The sequence below is a fragment of the Portunus trituberculatus genome, chromosome 46 (assembly GCF_017591435.1).
Source record: "Portunus trituberculatus isolate SZX2019 chromosome 46, ASM1759143v1, whole genome shotgun sequence".
In the NCBI taxonomy this organism is placed as follows: domain Eukaryota; kingdom Metazoa; phylum Arthropoda; class Malacostraca; order Decapoda; family Portunidae; genus Portunus; species Portunus trituberculatus.
Window position 1 is genome coordinate 20,173,256 of NC_059300.1, and position 15,000 is coordinate 20,188,255.

Below are 15,000 nucleotides of genomic sequence, written 5' to 3' on the forward strand. Positions count from 1 at the left end.
AGAAAGAAAGAAAAAAATATTATAAGTACGACGATCACCGGATAACCAAATTTGGAACCTCGAGGCCAAAAAAAAAAAAAAAACGGAGAGAAATAATATTAAAGCAGGCGAAAAAAAAATAAAGAAAAAAAATATTAGTGGGAAATAGAGGGAAAATATATCACAGGTAAGAAAAATAATCGGAAATGAGAAAATTGATAAAGATATATATGGTTATTTAATTTCCGTTGATTGATTGATGATGATGATGATGATGATATAGATAGAAGCATCAATGTAGTAGTAGCAGCAGCAGCAGCAGCAGCAGTAGTAGTAGTAGTAGCAGTAGCAGGAAGAGATGCAGCGTCAGTAGCAGCAGTAGTAGTAGTAGTAGTAGTAGTAGTAGTAGTAGTAGTTCTAGTAGTAGTAGTAGCAGTATTATTATTATTATCATTATTATTATTATTATTAGTAGTAGTAGTAGTAGTAGTAGTATAAGTAGTAACATTACAATCATCAGTATTTCTATTATTTCTACAACTATTGTTATTAGTTGATGTTATTATTGTTGCTATTATTACTATTACCATTATCATAATTATTATTATTATTATTATTATTATTATTATTATTATTATTATTATTATTATTATTATTATTATCATTATTATTATTATTATTATTATTATTATTATTATTATTATTATTATTATTATTATTATTATTATTATTGTTATTATTATTTTTAGTATTATCATAAACAGTAGTAGTAGTAGTAGTAGTAGTAGTAGTAGTAGTAGTAGTAGTAGTAGTAGTAGTAGTAGAACTAGTAGTAATAGCAGTAGCAGCAGTAATAGCAATAGAAGTATTAATAGTAACGGTAGCAGTGGCGGTAGCAGGAATAGCAGAACTCATAAAAGTGATACCTAATAAAACCAGCCAAGCAAACAAGGCCAAGATCGGCGGCCCTCCATGATTACTGAGCCCCGGGAGTGGAGTGGAGCGAATGACGGGGAGAGTTTTTTTTTTCAGGACAAATGTTGGTTCTCAGGACTTTATATGAAGGTGAGGGGAGGAACATTTGTCACTGTCACGCCCCAAGTGGTGGTGGTGAGGACTGGTGTAGGAGACGGTGGCAGCAGCTGTGGTGGTGATGGTGATGATGATGGTGGTAGTACTACTAGTAGTAGAAGTAGTAATTGTAGTTGTAGTTGTGGTAGTAGTAGTAGTAGTAGTAGTAGTAGTAGTAGTAGTAGTGGTGGTGGTAGTAGTAGTAGTAGTAGTAGTGGTGGTGGTAGTAGTAGTAGTAGTAGTAGTAGTAGTAGTAGTAGTAGTAGTAGTAGTAGTAGTAGCAGTAGTAGAAGCAGTAGTAATTAGGCAATCGATAAAACCTAAAGGTATCATTTGAAATAGTAGAAGCACACCACACATAATCGCAAATAACACTAGTATCTGACTATCCTCTTGCTACTAACCACTGGACTATCTTGGAGCACTGACCTGATAGTAAACCACGCAAGTACTCAGCCTCTCCTTCAGACACTCGTCAGGGGGACAGAGGCCCTTGGAGACTGAAATCGACTCATATAACGCGAGTGAGAGCGAGTGAAGTTTTCAATAAAGCGCTCCAGTCTCTCTACCAACAGGCCGCCTCTCTTTGGTGTTCCCCTAAGACACTCCACCACGCTCCCTCCTCCTGCGGCGCCCCTAACATAAAGTTACCCCCTTTAGGAAACATCGAGGCAGCTTTCCCTTGTGAAATCCCCACCAGATAGCCTCTTCTAGTCCCATCAGGTGCCCCAGGTGTTTTTTCCTCAGGTATGTAGGTAGTTTCAGGTGCAAATACCATTACCTGGCCAGTCTCCCACGGGATGTCTTTTATTATGGCTTTAAATAATTTGTGATGCGTCTTCCCTGAGTGTTCCCGTATTAGCAACCATCGCTTCAGACTAGTAACTCCAATTTCACACTGGTTGCTCTTGTAGGCCCCCATCAGGTATTCTTTTCTCCTTCTCCTCCTAGTGACATCCAAGCAGAGGCTAAAATTGTACTATAGATTCATATTGTGCCTCTTTCAAGTTGTTTTCTCTCCGATAAGCCCTGCGTTGCCCAGCCCAGGTACACAATACACCTCAATTCAATCCACTCAGTCTCTCTCTCTCTCTCTCTCTCTCTCTCTCTCTCTCTCTCTCTCTCTCTCTCCAGCTTCGTCAGGAGGATGAAGATACGAGTCAATTTTTGGTGGAGAAAAAGGTCTGTTTGTTCCACACGAGTAAAGCCTTTGTTGCTTACCTCCCACATCTGTCTGTCTGTCTGTCTGTCTGTCTGTCTGTCTGTCTGTCTGTCTGTCTGTCTCTCTCTCTCTCTCTCTCTCTCTCTCTCTCTCTCTCTCTCTGTGTTTGTACAAATATTTCCCCACGAGAACCACACTAACCAAGACTTCCCTTTCTTCATTCCTCCTCCTCCTCCTCCTCCTCCTTCCCCTCCTCTACTTCCTCTTCCTCCTCATGTAGTCAGCCGTCACGACCTCCACTCTGACAGTTCCCGTCACTTGTCAGCTATTGTTGCCACCTTTCTCACACCTTCGCTCCGGCTGAGGGCACGGAAGGGCTGTGGGGACGGAGGGAACGAGAAGGGAAAAGGAGAGGAAAAAAGGGAGAGGCTGGGAAGAAAGGAAAGAGGAGAAACGTACAGTACATGAGTGCACAAAGGAAGAGAGAGCAGAGAGAGAGAGAGAGAGAGAGAGAGAGAGAGAGAGAGAGAGAGAGAGAGAGAGAGAGAGAGAGAGAGAGAGAGAGAGAGAGAGAGAGAGAGAGAGAGAGAGAGAGAGAGAGAGAGAGAGAGAGAGAGAGAGAGAGTGCAGAAAATAAAAGGAAAATAAATGTGTGTGTGTGTGTGTGTGTGTGTGTGTGTGTGTGTGTGTGTGTGTGTGTGTGTGTGTGTGTGTGTGTGTGTGTGTGTGTGTGTGTGTGTGTGTGTGTGTGTGTGTGTGTGTTTGTCTGCCCTGAGGAAACAATACATCTGATTTGTCTGAGTCACGGATCTAAATAAACACACACACGGTTTGAACTCACGAAATATTGGAATTCCGCCCTGAGACAACACGCGCCGACCTTCTGCATGCCCGCGTGTAAACCTGAAACATGCTTGAGGCAATACAATGTTCGCCAGGGGAAAACTATATTAAATCTTTATAACATTCGCAGTTATCATGTTATCTGTAAAAAAAAAATAAAAAAGGAAGAAAAAACATCCTTATTAGTAGGTGCCGTCAATTACAGTATAGGTGAGTGAGTTTCTGACACAACAACTGCTAAACAACGTAGTCAAACACACACAAAGGTCTCCCATTGTTAGCAGCATCATGCCTCACCCTTTTAATTTCATCATTATATTCAGAGTTGCGATTGTTGTTAGTGTGAGCTCTTTCTATTCACGTCAACACAGAATTGATCTTATTATTTGTGCAGCAACGCGATGAAATGCTTATAACTCAGCCGGGCTCATTAATTTCTTTCAAGTAATTCTTTGTTAGTGTGCATTGTTCCTTTGATATCGATGGAAAACAAAGTAAAACCTTATTGCGATGGTGTTCTTCATGTGTTTGTTCTTCATTACCTGCTACTGAACCAGTTAATTTTCAAAGGCCTGACACAGAGGCCATCAAGTCACATTTGTTATCAATAATAAATCAATATTTAGACACTTAAATAAACTAAATAAAAGATTAGATACTGAAACAATATTTAATAAAGCATGCTGCCTAGTACAAAAATATTTTCAGTACACGTTCATGTTTAATAAATGGATGAAAAACAGTTTGTTGTGAAATCTCTCACTGGTAAGTTTCATTAAGTTTGACGAAATACTTTGATGCAAATTAAGAATATGATACTAAAAACTACCACTAGGTACTTTTTAGTCCTTTAGCTTTATCTATTAATTTATTTTTCTAACGGTATGTTGCTCAGACAGCATGCGTCATGAAACCATTAACTGACAATGGCTGAAGTGAAACAGCCAGCACTTGGAGCAACATTGAAGTGCTCACGTACACTGCTGCCCATCACCACCATCAGGCGTACCACCATCAGCTGCACACCAGGTGGTCTGGTCTGTACAGATAGCTCTAGATCAGAGACAAATGAGCGGATGTATTAAGTTCTCCACTCCTCATCTCTTTCACACCTTAATTTCCATAATCTTCTCTGTGGTTTGATGTTCAGCGCTGGAAACCTTGTCCGACTCTAGAGCAGCCGCCCCCACAGATACAGGTGCCTTAGCAGTGATTTCATAAGGCTCGATGACTTATTTCTATAAGCAGAACAGAAAATAAAATATGTAAGAAACAAACAGTTTTGTATTAAGAGTTCCGTAGAAGAGCTGCGTATGTGATAGATGAAGGTTGTTATCGGATATCGCTTTTTTTCTGTCTGAGTGATATTGCAGTGTGACACGAGCACTCTGGGTCGCGGCGCACATGCACCCACACTCGCCCTGCTAACAGGGCGTGCTGACACGCGTGCAACAACAGCGCAGTGTAATGGCGGTGTCGCTGCATCACATTAGTACTATTTTACAACGAGAAACAGATGATGCAATTAATTCTGATTGGCTCCACTTTTCTCCTGACATACGAATATTCCGCATGGGCTTTATTTCTATCAACCCATTTTATTTCACTGGCAAGAGGTATTTTTAGAATTTATACTCAACAAAATTCTATTATACTGTGGATATCAAAAGCCATAAAATATTCGCACAGCGTGGATAACTAAATACACGCAAAATGCTACGTATTTTAAATCCCTTAAACACATCAGTGGGGCATAACAGCAGCGCTCCTGAAGTACTCCCGCCCAGCCACAGCCAGTACCAGGACCCTGCCGGGACAAAGACACGGCGGTGTTGAGGAAGCGACTCCCCGTGTAGCAATAATTGGAAACTCTACATACAAGAATTATAAAGAATCGTGTTATTGAAGGCTCGCTCTTCAATAACAAGTTAAAATTTAGTATTCAATTTGAGGGTACGTTGGTAAATAAGGGTTATAGATTAAGGACTGGCGTGTAAAACTAACCTAAGTTACAAGCACATTGTGATATTAATATGAAGACAAATAGCAAGAACATAAGATTTAAAAATAGCAAACAGTGAAGTAATATTATTGTAGGAATATTACTTAGATAGTAAGGTAGGGAAACACTTAACACTATACTAATATACATATTCTACACTCTCATACATCTGGCAGCCACACCTACCCACAATCCTCAGAAGGTTTGCACCCAGACCGAGGAGAGGACACACGCGTGTTAGCCACGATTATTTTATCACCTGTTGCCGGTTAAAGAACAATACACGTGTTGATTTTCTCCTGGACTTTACTTCAAGCCCTGCAATACTGACAGCTCCACTACATACGCTGAATCTCATATAGGGCTCTGTGAGATCCCATCTGCATGGCCCAGAACATGGCGCAGTGAACGGCCCACAACAATTATGACCTCAGATAGGACGAAAAAAAAAAAGACAGGTAAAATTTAGACAGAAAAATATAGAAAGGTAAGATTAAAATGAATAGGGAGACGAAAAGACAGACACAAGTAGAAGACTAATCAACAGAAAATGCAAAACGGAGAAAGATGAATCAAAATAAGACGGAACCATATAAAACAAACATAAAAAAAGTAAAAAAAAAAAAGAAATAACTAAAAAAGACAAAGCAAAAATATGTAAAAGAATAAGTAAAGAAAAAGAAGACACCATGGAAACAAGAAACGGAAAAGTGATACCGTTGAAAAAGCTGAGTTTGTGACGAGAGCACCGGAACACCTGAGCAACACAGCCTCTGCCCAATGTGTGATCTGATCTGAAAGGTTTGACGGGGTTAACACGAGCCTCTCTGCATCGTATCCCCGGGGTGGATTTTGAGGCAGAGAACTGTTGGTGACGCGTGTGAATAGGGAAGTTGTTTCCTTGTCGTTAATAATTCTGCTATAGTTGATTTTTATCTTCTTGTGGGTGGAAAATGTGTACCATCGGATACTTAAAAATCTATCATGCGTAAAATTTGCTATTCGATACACTCTTATTGAAAAAAAGTTCATCTTGATAACATAATGTATTTAATGGACTGTAATGTAAAAAAGTTTGTTCTTGTTTATGGAAAAAGGTAGTGTAAGAGAGAAAGATAGATAAATACATAGATAGATAGATAGATAGATAGATAAATAGATAGATGGATAGATAAATAGATTAACACACAGATAGATGAAGAGAAAGGCAGATATATATAAAGCTACAGAAATATAGATACAAAAAGAATAAAAGGAAAAAGATGATGAAATATAGAGAAAAACAAGTAAATGAAGGTACAAAGTTAGAAAATAAAAAGAAAACAGAAAATGCTGAAATAGAAAAAAAAATGTAGACTGTCGAAAATAAAATGATAAAAGACAGGAAGTGAAAAATGTTGAATGATATAAAGTTACGAGAGAGAGAGAGAGAGAGAGAGAGAGAGAGAGAGAGAGAGAGAGAGAGAGAGAGAGAGAGAGAGAGAGAGAGAGAGAGAGAGAGAGAGAGAGAGAGAGAGAGAGAGATAGAGTGTACAGATGCAACAGTGTAGTACCAGATACATCAACAAGACATCAGCTGACGATCGGAGGGAGGAAAGGAGGGAAGGGGGAAGGGAGGAGGGAGGGAGGGAGGGAGGGAGGGAGGGAGGGAGGGAAGGAAGGGAGGGAAGGATGTCAGTCGCTTTAAAGTCGATGTCTGAAGTCGGTCTGATGTCAGCTTATCGAATACCAATACTCCCGACCTGACCCTTTATCTATCCGAGACTATCTATCTGTCTTCCACTCCATTTCTCTCTCTCTCTCTCTCTCTCTCTCTCTCTCTCTCTCTATCTATCTATCTATCTATCTATCTGTGTGTGTGTGTGTGTGTGTGTGTGTGTGTGTGTGTGTGTGTGTGTGTGTGTGTGTGTGTGTGTGCGTGCGCGTGCATCATAAATGTTTGGGTTCTTTTGCATTGAAGCTTAAACACACACACACACACACACACACACACACACACACACACACACACACACACACACACACACACCGCGTAGTGTAGTGGTTAGCAAGCTCGACTCACAATCGAGAGGCCCGGGTTCAAGTCCCGGTAAGCGGCGAGGCAAACGGGCAAGCCTCTTAAAGTGTGGCCCTTATTCACCTAGCAGTAAATAGGTACGGGATGTAACTCGAGGGTTTGTGGCCTCGCTTTCCCGGTGTGTGGAGTGTGTTGTGGTCTCAGTCTACCCGAAGATCAGTCTATGAGTTCTGAGCTCGCTCCGTAATGGGGAAGACTGGCTGGGTGATCAGCAGGCAACCGAGGTGAATTACACACACACACACACACACACACACACACACACACACACACACACACTCCAAATTATCTGTTGTTATGTACGATCTCTCTCTCTCTCTCTCTCTCTCTCTCTCTCTCTCTCTCTCTCTCTCTCTCTCTCTCTTCTAATGAGGGCCCCAGATCCCCCACCTCACCTTTACTTGAGCGCCTCACATTAATAGCTTACACCTTTGTTCTTAGCTCCCCCTTCCCCCCCTCCTCACCTCTCTCGCTCTTTGCCTCCTCTTTTCTCCCCCGTAACCTCCCAAGTACCCGTGCCCTTTTCTTCCTCCTTGTTTTCATCTTCCTTCTTCTCGTTCTCATTTTCGTTATTCTCCTCCTCTCGTTTTCTTTCTCGTCATCGTCATCGTCTTCAGGTCACCCAGCTCTTCCTCTCTTTTAGGCCACCTGTCTATATTTCCTCCATATTCATTCTCTCTTTCATTATCATTGACTGTCTCTTTATTAAAATATTGGCTTTGTTTTTCCCTTTCATTACTTTTCTCATCATTGTATCCATTCTTCTCTCTCGTCCTCCTTCTCCCTCTCCAGAAACTCGCCCTGCCTACCTACATGACTTATCAATCCCCATCATCCCTTTACCATCACCTGCTCCCGCGCCCTCCTATTCTTCTCCGCCTCCTGGACGTCACGAGGCCTTCTATGCATCTTCCTTACAGTCTCCACCACAATGAAGGCCACCATTACCGCCACCATTACCACCACTTCCTCATCCACTAACGTTATTTCTTCAGTGGATCCAGCAATCACTCTCTTCCACACCAGAGTTATACTTCACCACCTGCAAGCGTTACCATTATCGCCACTCATTCTGTCGCTTGGCCCACTCGTTGCAGGGTACTTAGAGAAGCTTAGAGGAGAGTTTCTTAAGAGGCTTTCCTTCGGCGTGTGATTCCAGTTGTGATATTCCTGTGTGTGTGTGTGTGTGTGTGTGTGTGTGTGTGGTCAGTGTGGTGATGTGCTGCCTTGCTGTTTCTCTTTTGGCTTCATAGTTATGTCAAAATTTTGTTCTTTCATTATTTCTCCTACTTTTTTTTCACAGTTACTGGTTTTGCATTTAGTTTTTTTTTTTATAAGACAGCTCTATTTCCAGTCTTGCTTTCCTCTTGTACAGTTTCTTATAATCTCGTCTTGTTCCTTTACCTTCGCGTCTCATGAGCAGCCTTCCGCATAACATTCTTGTTACGAGCTCCACTCAATAACTTACATAGCGCTGTCATGTTTTTCCGTATTTCTCTGTGTGTCAGTGCTGGGAAGTCCAATTAAACTTATCTTTTCTCGTATGCCTCATTTTCCAGAGTTAGGATTGGCTTCGTGACTTGTCTCAGTATAGTTTCCAGTCCACAGATATTCTTTCTTCTACGGACAATACACAGGTTTGCATATTCGAAATCAGGCATTGCATTAACAGTATATAATCTTGTTCATTTTGTTTTATCCAGAGTGATTGTTTTTTTTGGATGATTCCACTTGATTTATTTGCGTTATTTACTTCCAGTCATGTGTTCATCAAACTCTTAACTGATTAACAACCATAATTCGAAAGTGTTCTTTAGAATTTCCTTCCCTTAACCACTTCATGTTCTCCCTTACAACTCCCACACTTATGAAACAAGTCCTCACCTCGCAGAATGAAACTTGACCAATCTTTTTTCAGATGAGCTTTTCATTCCCTCAATATCCTGTGACACCTCTTCACTCTCATTCTCCTCTCGTCCCCGATTTCCGTGAACTACTTAGCGTCATCTGCATACAAAAACTCAGTGGTATTGTGTTACTCACCTGCATTTCACTCATCATTATATCATCTATCAGTTTCGACTCACGTTTCTTACACATGACATCCCTGTTCGGTCCACTACTTGACACAGCTACTCACTTATTTCACCCACTGACACCTGTACATCTCCAGCGTCCTCCTCATCTCGTCCTTCAAACACCAGTCCATCAGTATTTTTTTTTCCACCCTAACCCCTGCAGACTCCTCCCAACACACGTTCCTTCATCTTTTTCACTCCTTTTTTATTTTTTTCCTCTCTCACTCTCCCCTTCCCACCAGCACCGCCCGCTGCGCCGCATGGACCCTCCCTCAGCAAGCACGTCACATCAGGAACCCTCGCACCTGACACCGCCGCTCGCCTATCAAACACACCTTCCTCTCTTTTCCACTTCCCCGCCAACACCTCTTCAACCTTTTACTCCTCAACAAACTCCCACATTCCTTCATTCCTTTCCCTTCCCTAACTTTAATTAACCCTTTCCCCGCAAGTCAGTCTCTCTCATTATCATTATCTATTACTTTTAAAAGGGATTATCTGCATTAGTCTTACACTGTACCTCTATGTAGTTTGATTAAATTAGTCTCGTATTTTTCTTATCGTCCGTCTCTTCAAACAAATTGCTACAGTGACCTGGATGTTCGTAAAAGGTGACCATAGCAGCCCTTATCGAGTTTTTGATCACATTATACGAGGCAGCGGTGTCACTTTTCTCTTGATATCCACCCAAACAATTCACAGTGAACTCAATATTAGCAGGAAAAGCACGGCCGTAGCAATGATAGGCCACATAAACAAAATAAAACTTTCCTATATGGTACGTCACACTCCTTCCCACACTCCCTCGTACTCACAACCCACCTCTTCCTCCTCCTGGGTATCGCATCGTTCACCCAAACAATGTACAGTGAACTTAATATTAGCAGAAAAAAACCCACGACCGTAGCAATGATAGGCCACATAAACAAAACAGAACCTCCTATATAGTACGTCACCCTACCACTCTCACTCCCTCGTACTCACAACCCACCTCTTCCTCCTCCAGGGTATCGTATCGTTCACTCTAACAATGTACAGTGAACTCAATATTAACAGAAAAAAACACGACCTTAGCAGTGAAAGGCAACATAAACCAAAGCCCTTCCCTCGTGACAACCTCTCTCACTTCTTCGTATTCACAACCCAATTCTTCTTCCACCAGGGTATCACTTCGTTCACCCAAACAATGTACAGTGAACTCAATATTGGCAAAAAAAAAAAAAAAAAACGACCTTAGCAATGAAAGACCACATAATCTTTTAAGAGGGAGGTCTCAAGACATTTGTCCCTGAATTTCTGATAACTAACTTGACTTTTTAGGGAACTAGCAACACAGTGGGCCTCTTTTTTTTCATTTTTTGTTGCCCTTAGCCACGTGTCCCTCCTGCATAAAAAAAAGAGAATTAAAATAAAACCTCTCTCTCTCTCTCTCTCTCTCTCTCTCTCTCTCTCTCTCTCTCTCTCTCTCTCTCTCTCTCTCTCTCTCTTACTCTCTCATCTCCACGTACTCACAACCCACCTCTTCCTCCTCCAGGGTATCGCATCGTTTACCAAGCTAGCGGAGTCTTCGGGTCTCTGCGTGGCGGTAGCTGAGCAGGTCATGAGGAACACCCGGCCTGAGGACTTCGACTTGATCATTGAAAGGCTGAGCACCAAACCACAGGCGAGGGTGGTGATCATGTTCGTCAATGAGGACAATACCAGGTGAGACATGGGGGTGGAGAGATGACTTGGGCAGGTACTGGGTGATGGGAAAGGTGTGTGTGTGTGTGTGTGTGTGTGTGTGTGTGTGTAATTCACCTCGGTCGCCTGCTGCTCATAGACCGATCTTCGGGTAGGACTGAGATCACAACACACTCCACACACCGGGAAAGCGAGGCCACAACCCCTCGAGTTACATTTCGTACCTATTTACTGCTAGGTGAACAGGGGCTACACATTAAGAGGCTTGCCCATTTGCCTCGCAGCACCGGGACTCGAACCCAGCCCTCTCGATTGTGAGTCGAGCGTGTGTATGTGTGTGTGTGTGTGTGTGTGTTTCACTGTTTGATCTGCTGCAGTCTCTGACGAGACAGCCAGACGTTACCCTACGGAGCGAACTCAGAGCCCATTATTTCCGATCTTGGGATAGGCCTGAGACCAGGCACACACTACACACCGGGACAACAAGGTCACAACTCCTCGATTTACATCCCGTACCTACTCACTGCTAGGTGAACAGGGGCTACACGTCAAAGGAGACACACCCAAATATCTCCACCCGGCCCGGGAATCGAACCTCGGTCCTCTGCCTTGTGAAGCCAGCGCTCTAACCACTGAGCTACCGGGTGTGTGTGTGTGTGTGTGTCTTGTAAGAGATAAATATTCTAACAGATAGGTATATATAGATAAATAGATAGATTGATAGATAAATAGAGAGATAGATAGATAGATAGATAGATAGAGAGAGAGAGAGAGAGAGAGAGAGAGAGAGAGAGAGAGAGAGAGAGAGAGAGAGATTCGGTATGGATGAAGAGATGCAAGAGGGAGAAAAAGTGAAAACGCATACATACTAAAAGAAAACATGAAAGTGACAAGAGGGGGAAAAATGGAGCAGTGAGAATGACCTGACAACATCCTAGAGAGAGAGAGAGAGAGAGAGAGAGAGAGAGAGAGAGAGAGAGAGAGAGAGAGAGAGAGAGAGTAAAACGAAACTCTTGATCTTTAGAAAATTCCAACTACCGATGCTTAATAGATATCGCTTCCACATTCATCAAACGGTCACATCCAACAAATAAACGATGAGATCACCATTTCCCCCTCCACTCACTCCACTCACTCACTCACTCCACCCACTCCACTCGCTGCCCGAAGGTGGAAGCGAATTTAACTCCCTGACAACAACGACGGGAAATGAAAGAAATATTTGGTTGTACAGTTGGGGACAAAAGTTTTTTTTTATATACATATTTTCTTTCACAGCCTCGTGGCCTGAATTTTGAAACCCGCGACGAATGGTTTCAGTCAATTTCCTCACGAGTGGCAGGGAAACAAGGAGCGTGTGTGGGTCTGGGTCTTGGTTTGGGTCTAGGTCTAGGTCTAGGTCTAGGTCTGGGTCTTGGTCTGGATCTTGGTCTGGGTCTGGGTCTGGGTCCGGTAAGCCAACGCACGTAGCAGCGCCTCATCACCAAACAAGGCACGTGTGTGGGACTGACTGACATTCCGCGCTCATTCTATTGGTGTTGGGCAAGTTAGCGGCGCAGTGGTAATTATCTCCCCTTGCACTCTTGGGGGACCACAGGGCTTCGAACTCTGGCTCTCCGCCTCCGTCAGCTGTACTCTTGGTTCAGTTACATCAAGGCAGCATTAAAAATAAGAAAAAGGTAGCTGACATTTCCCGCACAAAACAATTCAAAATATACAACGTAAAAAACAAATAAATAATTAATAAAAGTGTATATCTGCATAAAGATAAATGATACTGAATACACTAATTGGAAGATACCAAAAACTATTTCCATATTTCCTTTCTTTTTCTCTCCATATAATAACTTTTCTTGTCAGTAAAATAAAAAATATACTTCCTATCAGAGTAAACAGTCCCGAGAGCAGAGAGCAGCCGGTCCCCACGCCCCTATACCGCCCGCCCGCCATGCACGCTACAATAATCGACGCCACCGAGGCCCACAGGCGTACTCGGACGAGAGAGAGAGAGAGAGAGAGAGAGAGAGAGAGAGAGAGAGAGAGAGAGAGAGAGAATCCTGTGTGGGTGTCCGAAATCCAACCCGGAAGCTGCATTTTACTGGGAGTTTCTGGTATTACTGTGAGAGAGAGAGAGAGAGAGAGAGAGAGAGAGAGAGAGAGAGAGAGAGAGAGAGAGGGTGAGTGAGGAAGTAGTGGGGGAAGAGAGATTGTGGGGGAAATACGTAGGAAGGCATAGGAGAGGGATGAAGGGAAGGGAGAGGGGAGAGAAGGGTAAAGATTTGGAAGTGAAGGATGTTGCGAGAGGCAAGGGAGGGAGAAGAGAGAGATGCAAAGGAAGGATACGAGTATGGACGGATGTTATGAGAGAGACAGACAGGCAGATAGACAAACAGACAGACGAACAAATAGACAGACCACAGAGGGACCAGCCAGTGAAAGAAAGGGTGAGACAAGAAGAGGCAGGGAAAGGGGAGGGCAAGTGGAACGAGTGTGTTGTGCAAGGGAGAAAGGATTGGGAGAGGAGGGGGTGAGAGATGGGGTGGTGACTGGGAGCATGATTGTGGGGGGCAACAGATGCTGTATGGAGGAGGATGGCAGTTGGCTGGGTGGAGGTGTATTGGGGAGTGTTATGGTAAACAGGGGGATCAAGGAGAGGAAAGAAATAACACGATTGTTGTTTGTTACTGCAATGAGGAAAGAACCCAATCTCTCTCTCTCTCTCTCTCTCTCTCTCTGCCTGCAGGTGATGTCTAGCCATGGCTGGAGGGTTCATTGCAATGTTCGGTATTGCTATCCGCTGAATGTGAGCCTCGGGGAAAATTTAACTTTTGCACATCCTTGTTTTTATTTCTCTCTTTGTAGTCGGATTCATTGTCTGCTTCTGTTTGAGGAATATGACGTTTCTCAACTGTGAATGTCATTTTCTATTTTTCCGGTGATGGCTGGAGCTGCGTAGATCACGAGCGACAGACTTTCCAATTTTCGTGTTGCTGGGGATTCGTGACTAAAGCTGTTGTGTCGCTGACGAGCGTCGTTTACAATGCCATGTGAAGAGTAATGACCAGGGAGGGATTCCTTTCGAACGTCCAGCTGTGACGGGGACTGAAAGACAACTCTCCTGGCGGTTACCCGTGAGGTTCAAGAAACTTATTGCATTATTAAAGTGAAATGGACTTCTTTTAAGCCCAGTGGAGCCACCAGAATGTACATAAGTGATGGATTAACACATTCAAAACAGCTACAATAATGTGCTGATAGATGGCACAAAAATATATATCACATCATGATCAACTTACGTTAGAATGACACGCATTCAAATATGAATAATAAAATCTAATTACTTTGATGTCATATTTGACTTGCGATTTCTAAGAATCATTAAAATCACTTCACAATCCATTATTCATGTAATGTATACCTATGACAGTTAGCGAGTCTGGTGTGCTCTCATCCTTGTTAATAATACAATTTGTCCTAGTTTCACGAGGCAATATAAGTTGGGAAAATAGATCGCATTGGCGGGAAGTTGGTATCGCGAGCCCCGCAGCGGCTGAGGCCACGAACATCATTCACTGTGTGGCCACAAGTTCCCTTGTCAAACTCACGTCATCATCAGTGACTAAAGTAAAAGTAAAATCATTGAAAGCAAAATGAATATTAAATTTTGCTCTATTTCTGAACGTTTCAATCACTTTCCAACCAGTGAAGAAGACGTTCGTGCAGCATTGAGACGTCTGACAGAGTGAACAAATGCTCCCTCCTCTGCTACTCATTTTGCTGCCACAATATCTACTTCCACTCGTTCACATCTATTACCGAATACCAAAACTTCGTGACATCAATGGCTAGAACGAACACAATAAATAAGCTAAAGATCAAATTATTGAGAGAGAAAAGCAAAATCTGATTTCTAACTTTTCTATAATAAAAAAAATATCACAGAATGCTTCATAATAATTTTCTAGTGATACCCAGAATATAATCAAACTGAAATTGTTAAACTGATTGTGAAGCATATTTGTAAGCTGCCAGTGATGCTTGAGCACTTTCCTCTTAAGTATTAGCCAATGCAATCCGATTGATTTATATTTTGTTTTTATTTATT

At 42.5% G+C, this 15,000-nt stretch overlaps 1 protein-coding gene across 1 annotated transcript in view; it reads left to right on the forward strand.

The window, feature by feature from the left end:
* Positions 1-15,000, forward strand: part of LOC123519757 (metabotropic glutamate receptor 8-like) — a 117,249-nt gene that overhangs the window by 21,264 nt on the left and 80,985 nt on the right. The window contains exon 4 of the mRNA XM_045281262.1: positions 10,747-10,916. Coding sequence (XP_045137197.1) covers positions 10,747-10,916 — 170 coding nt within the window. The remainder of the gene's footprint in view (positions 1-10,746; positions 10,917-15,000) is intronic.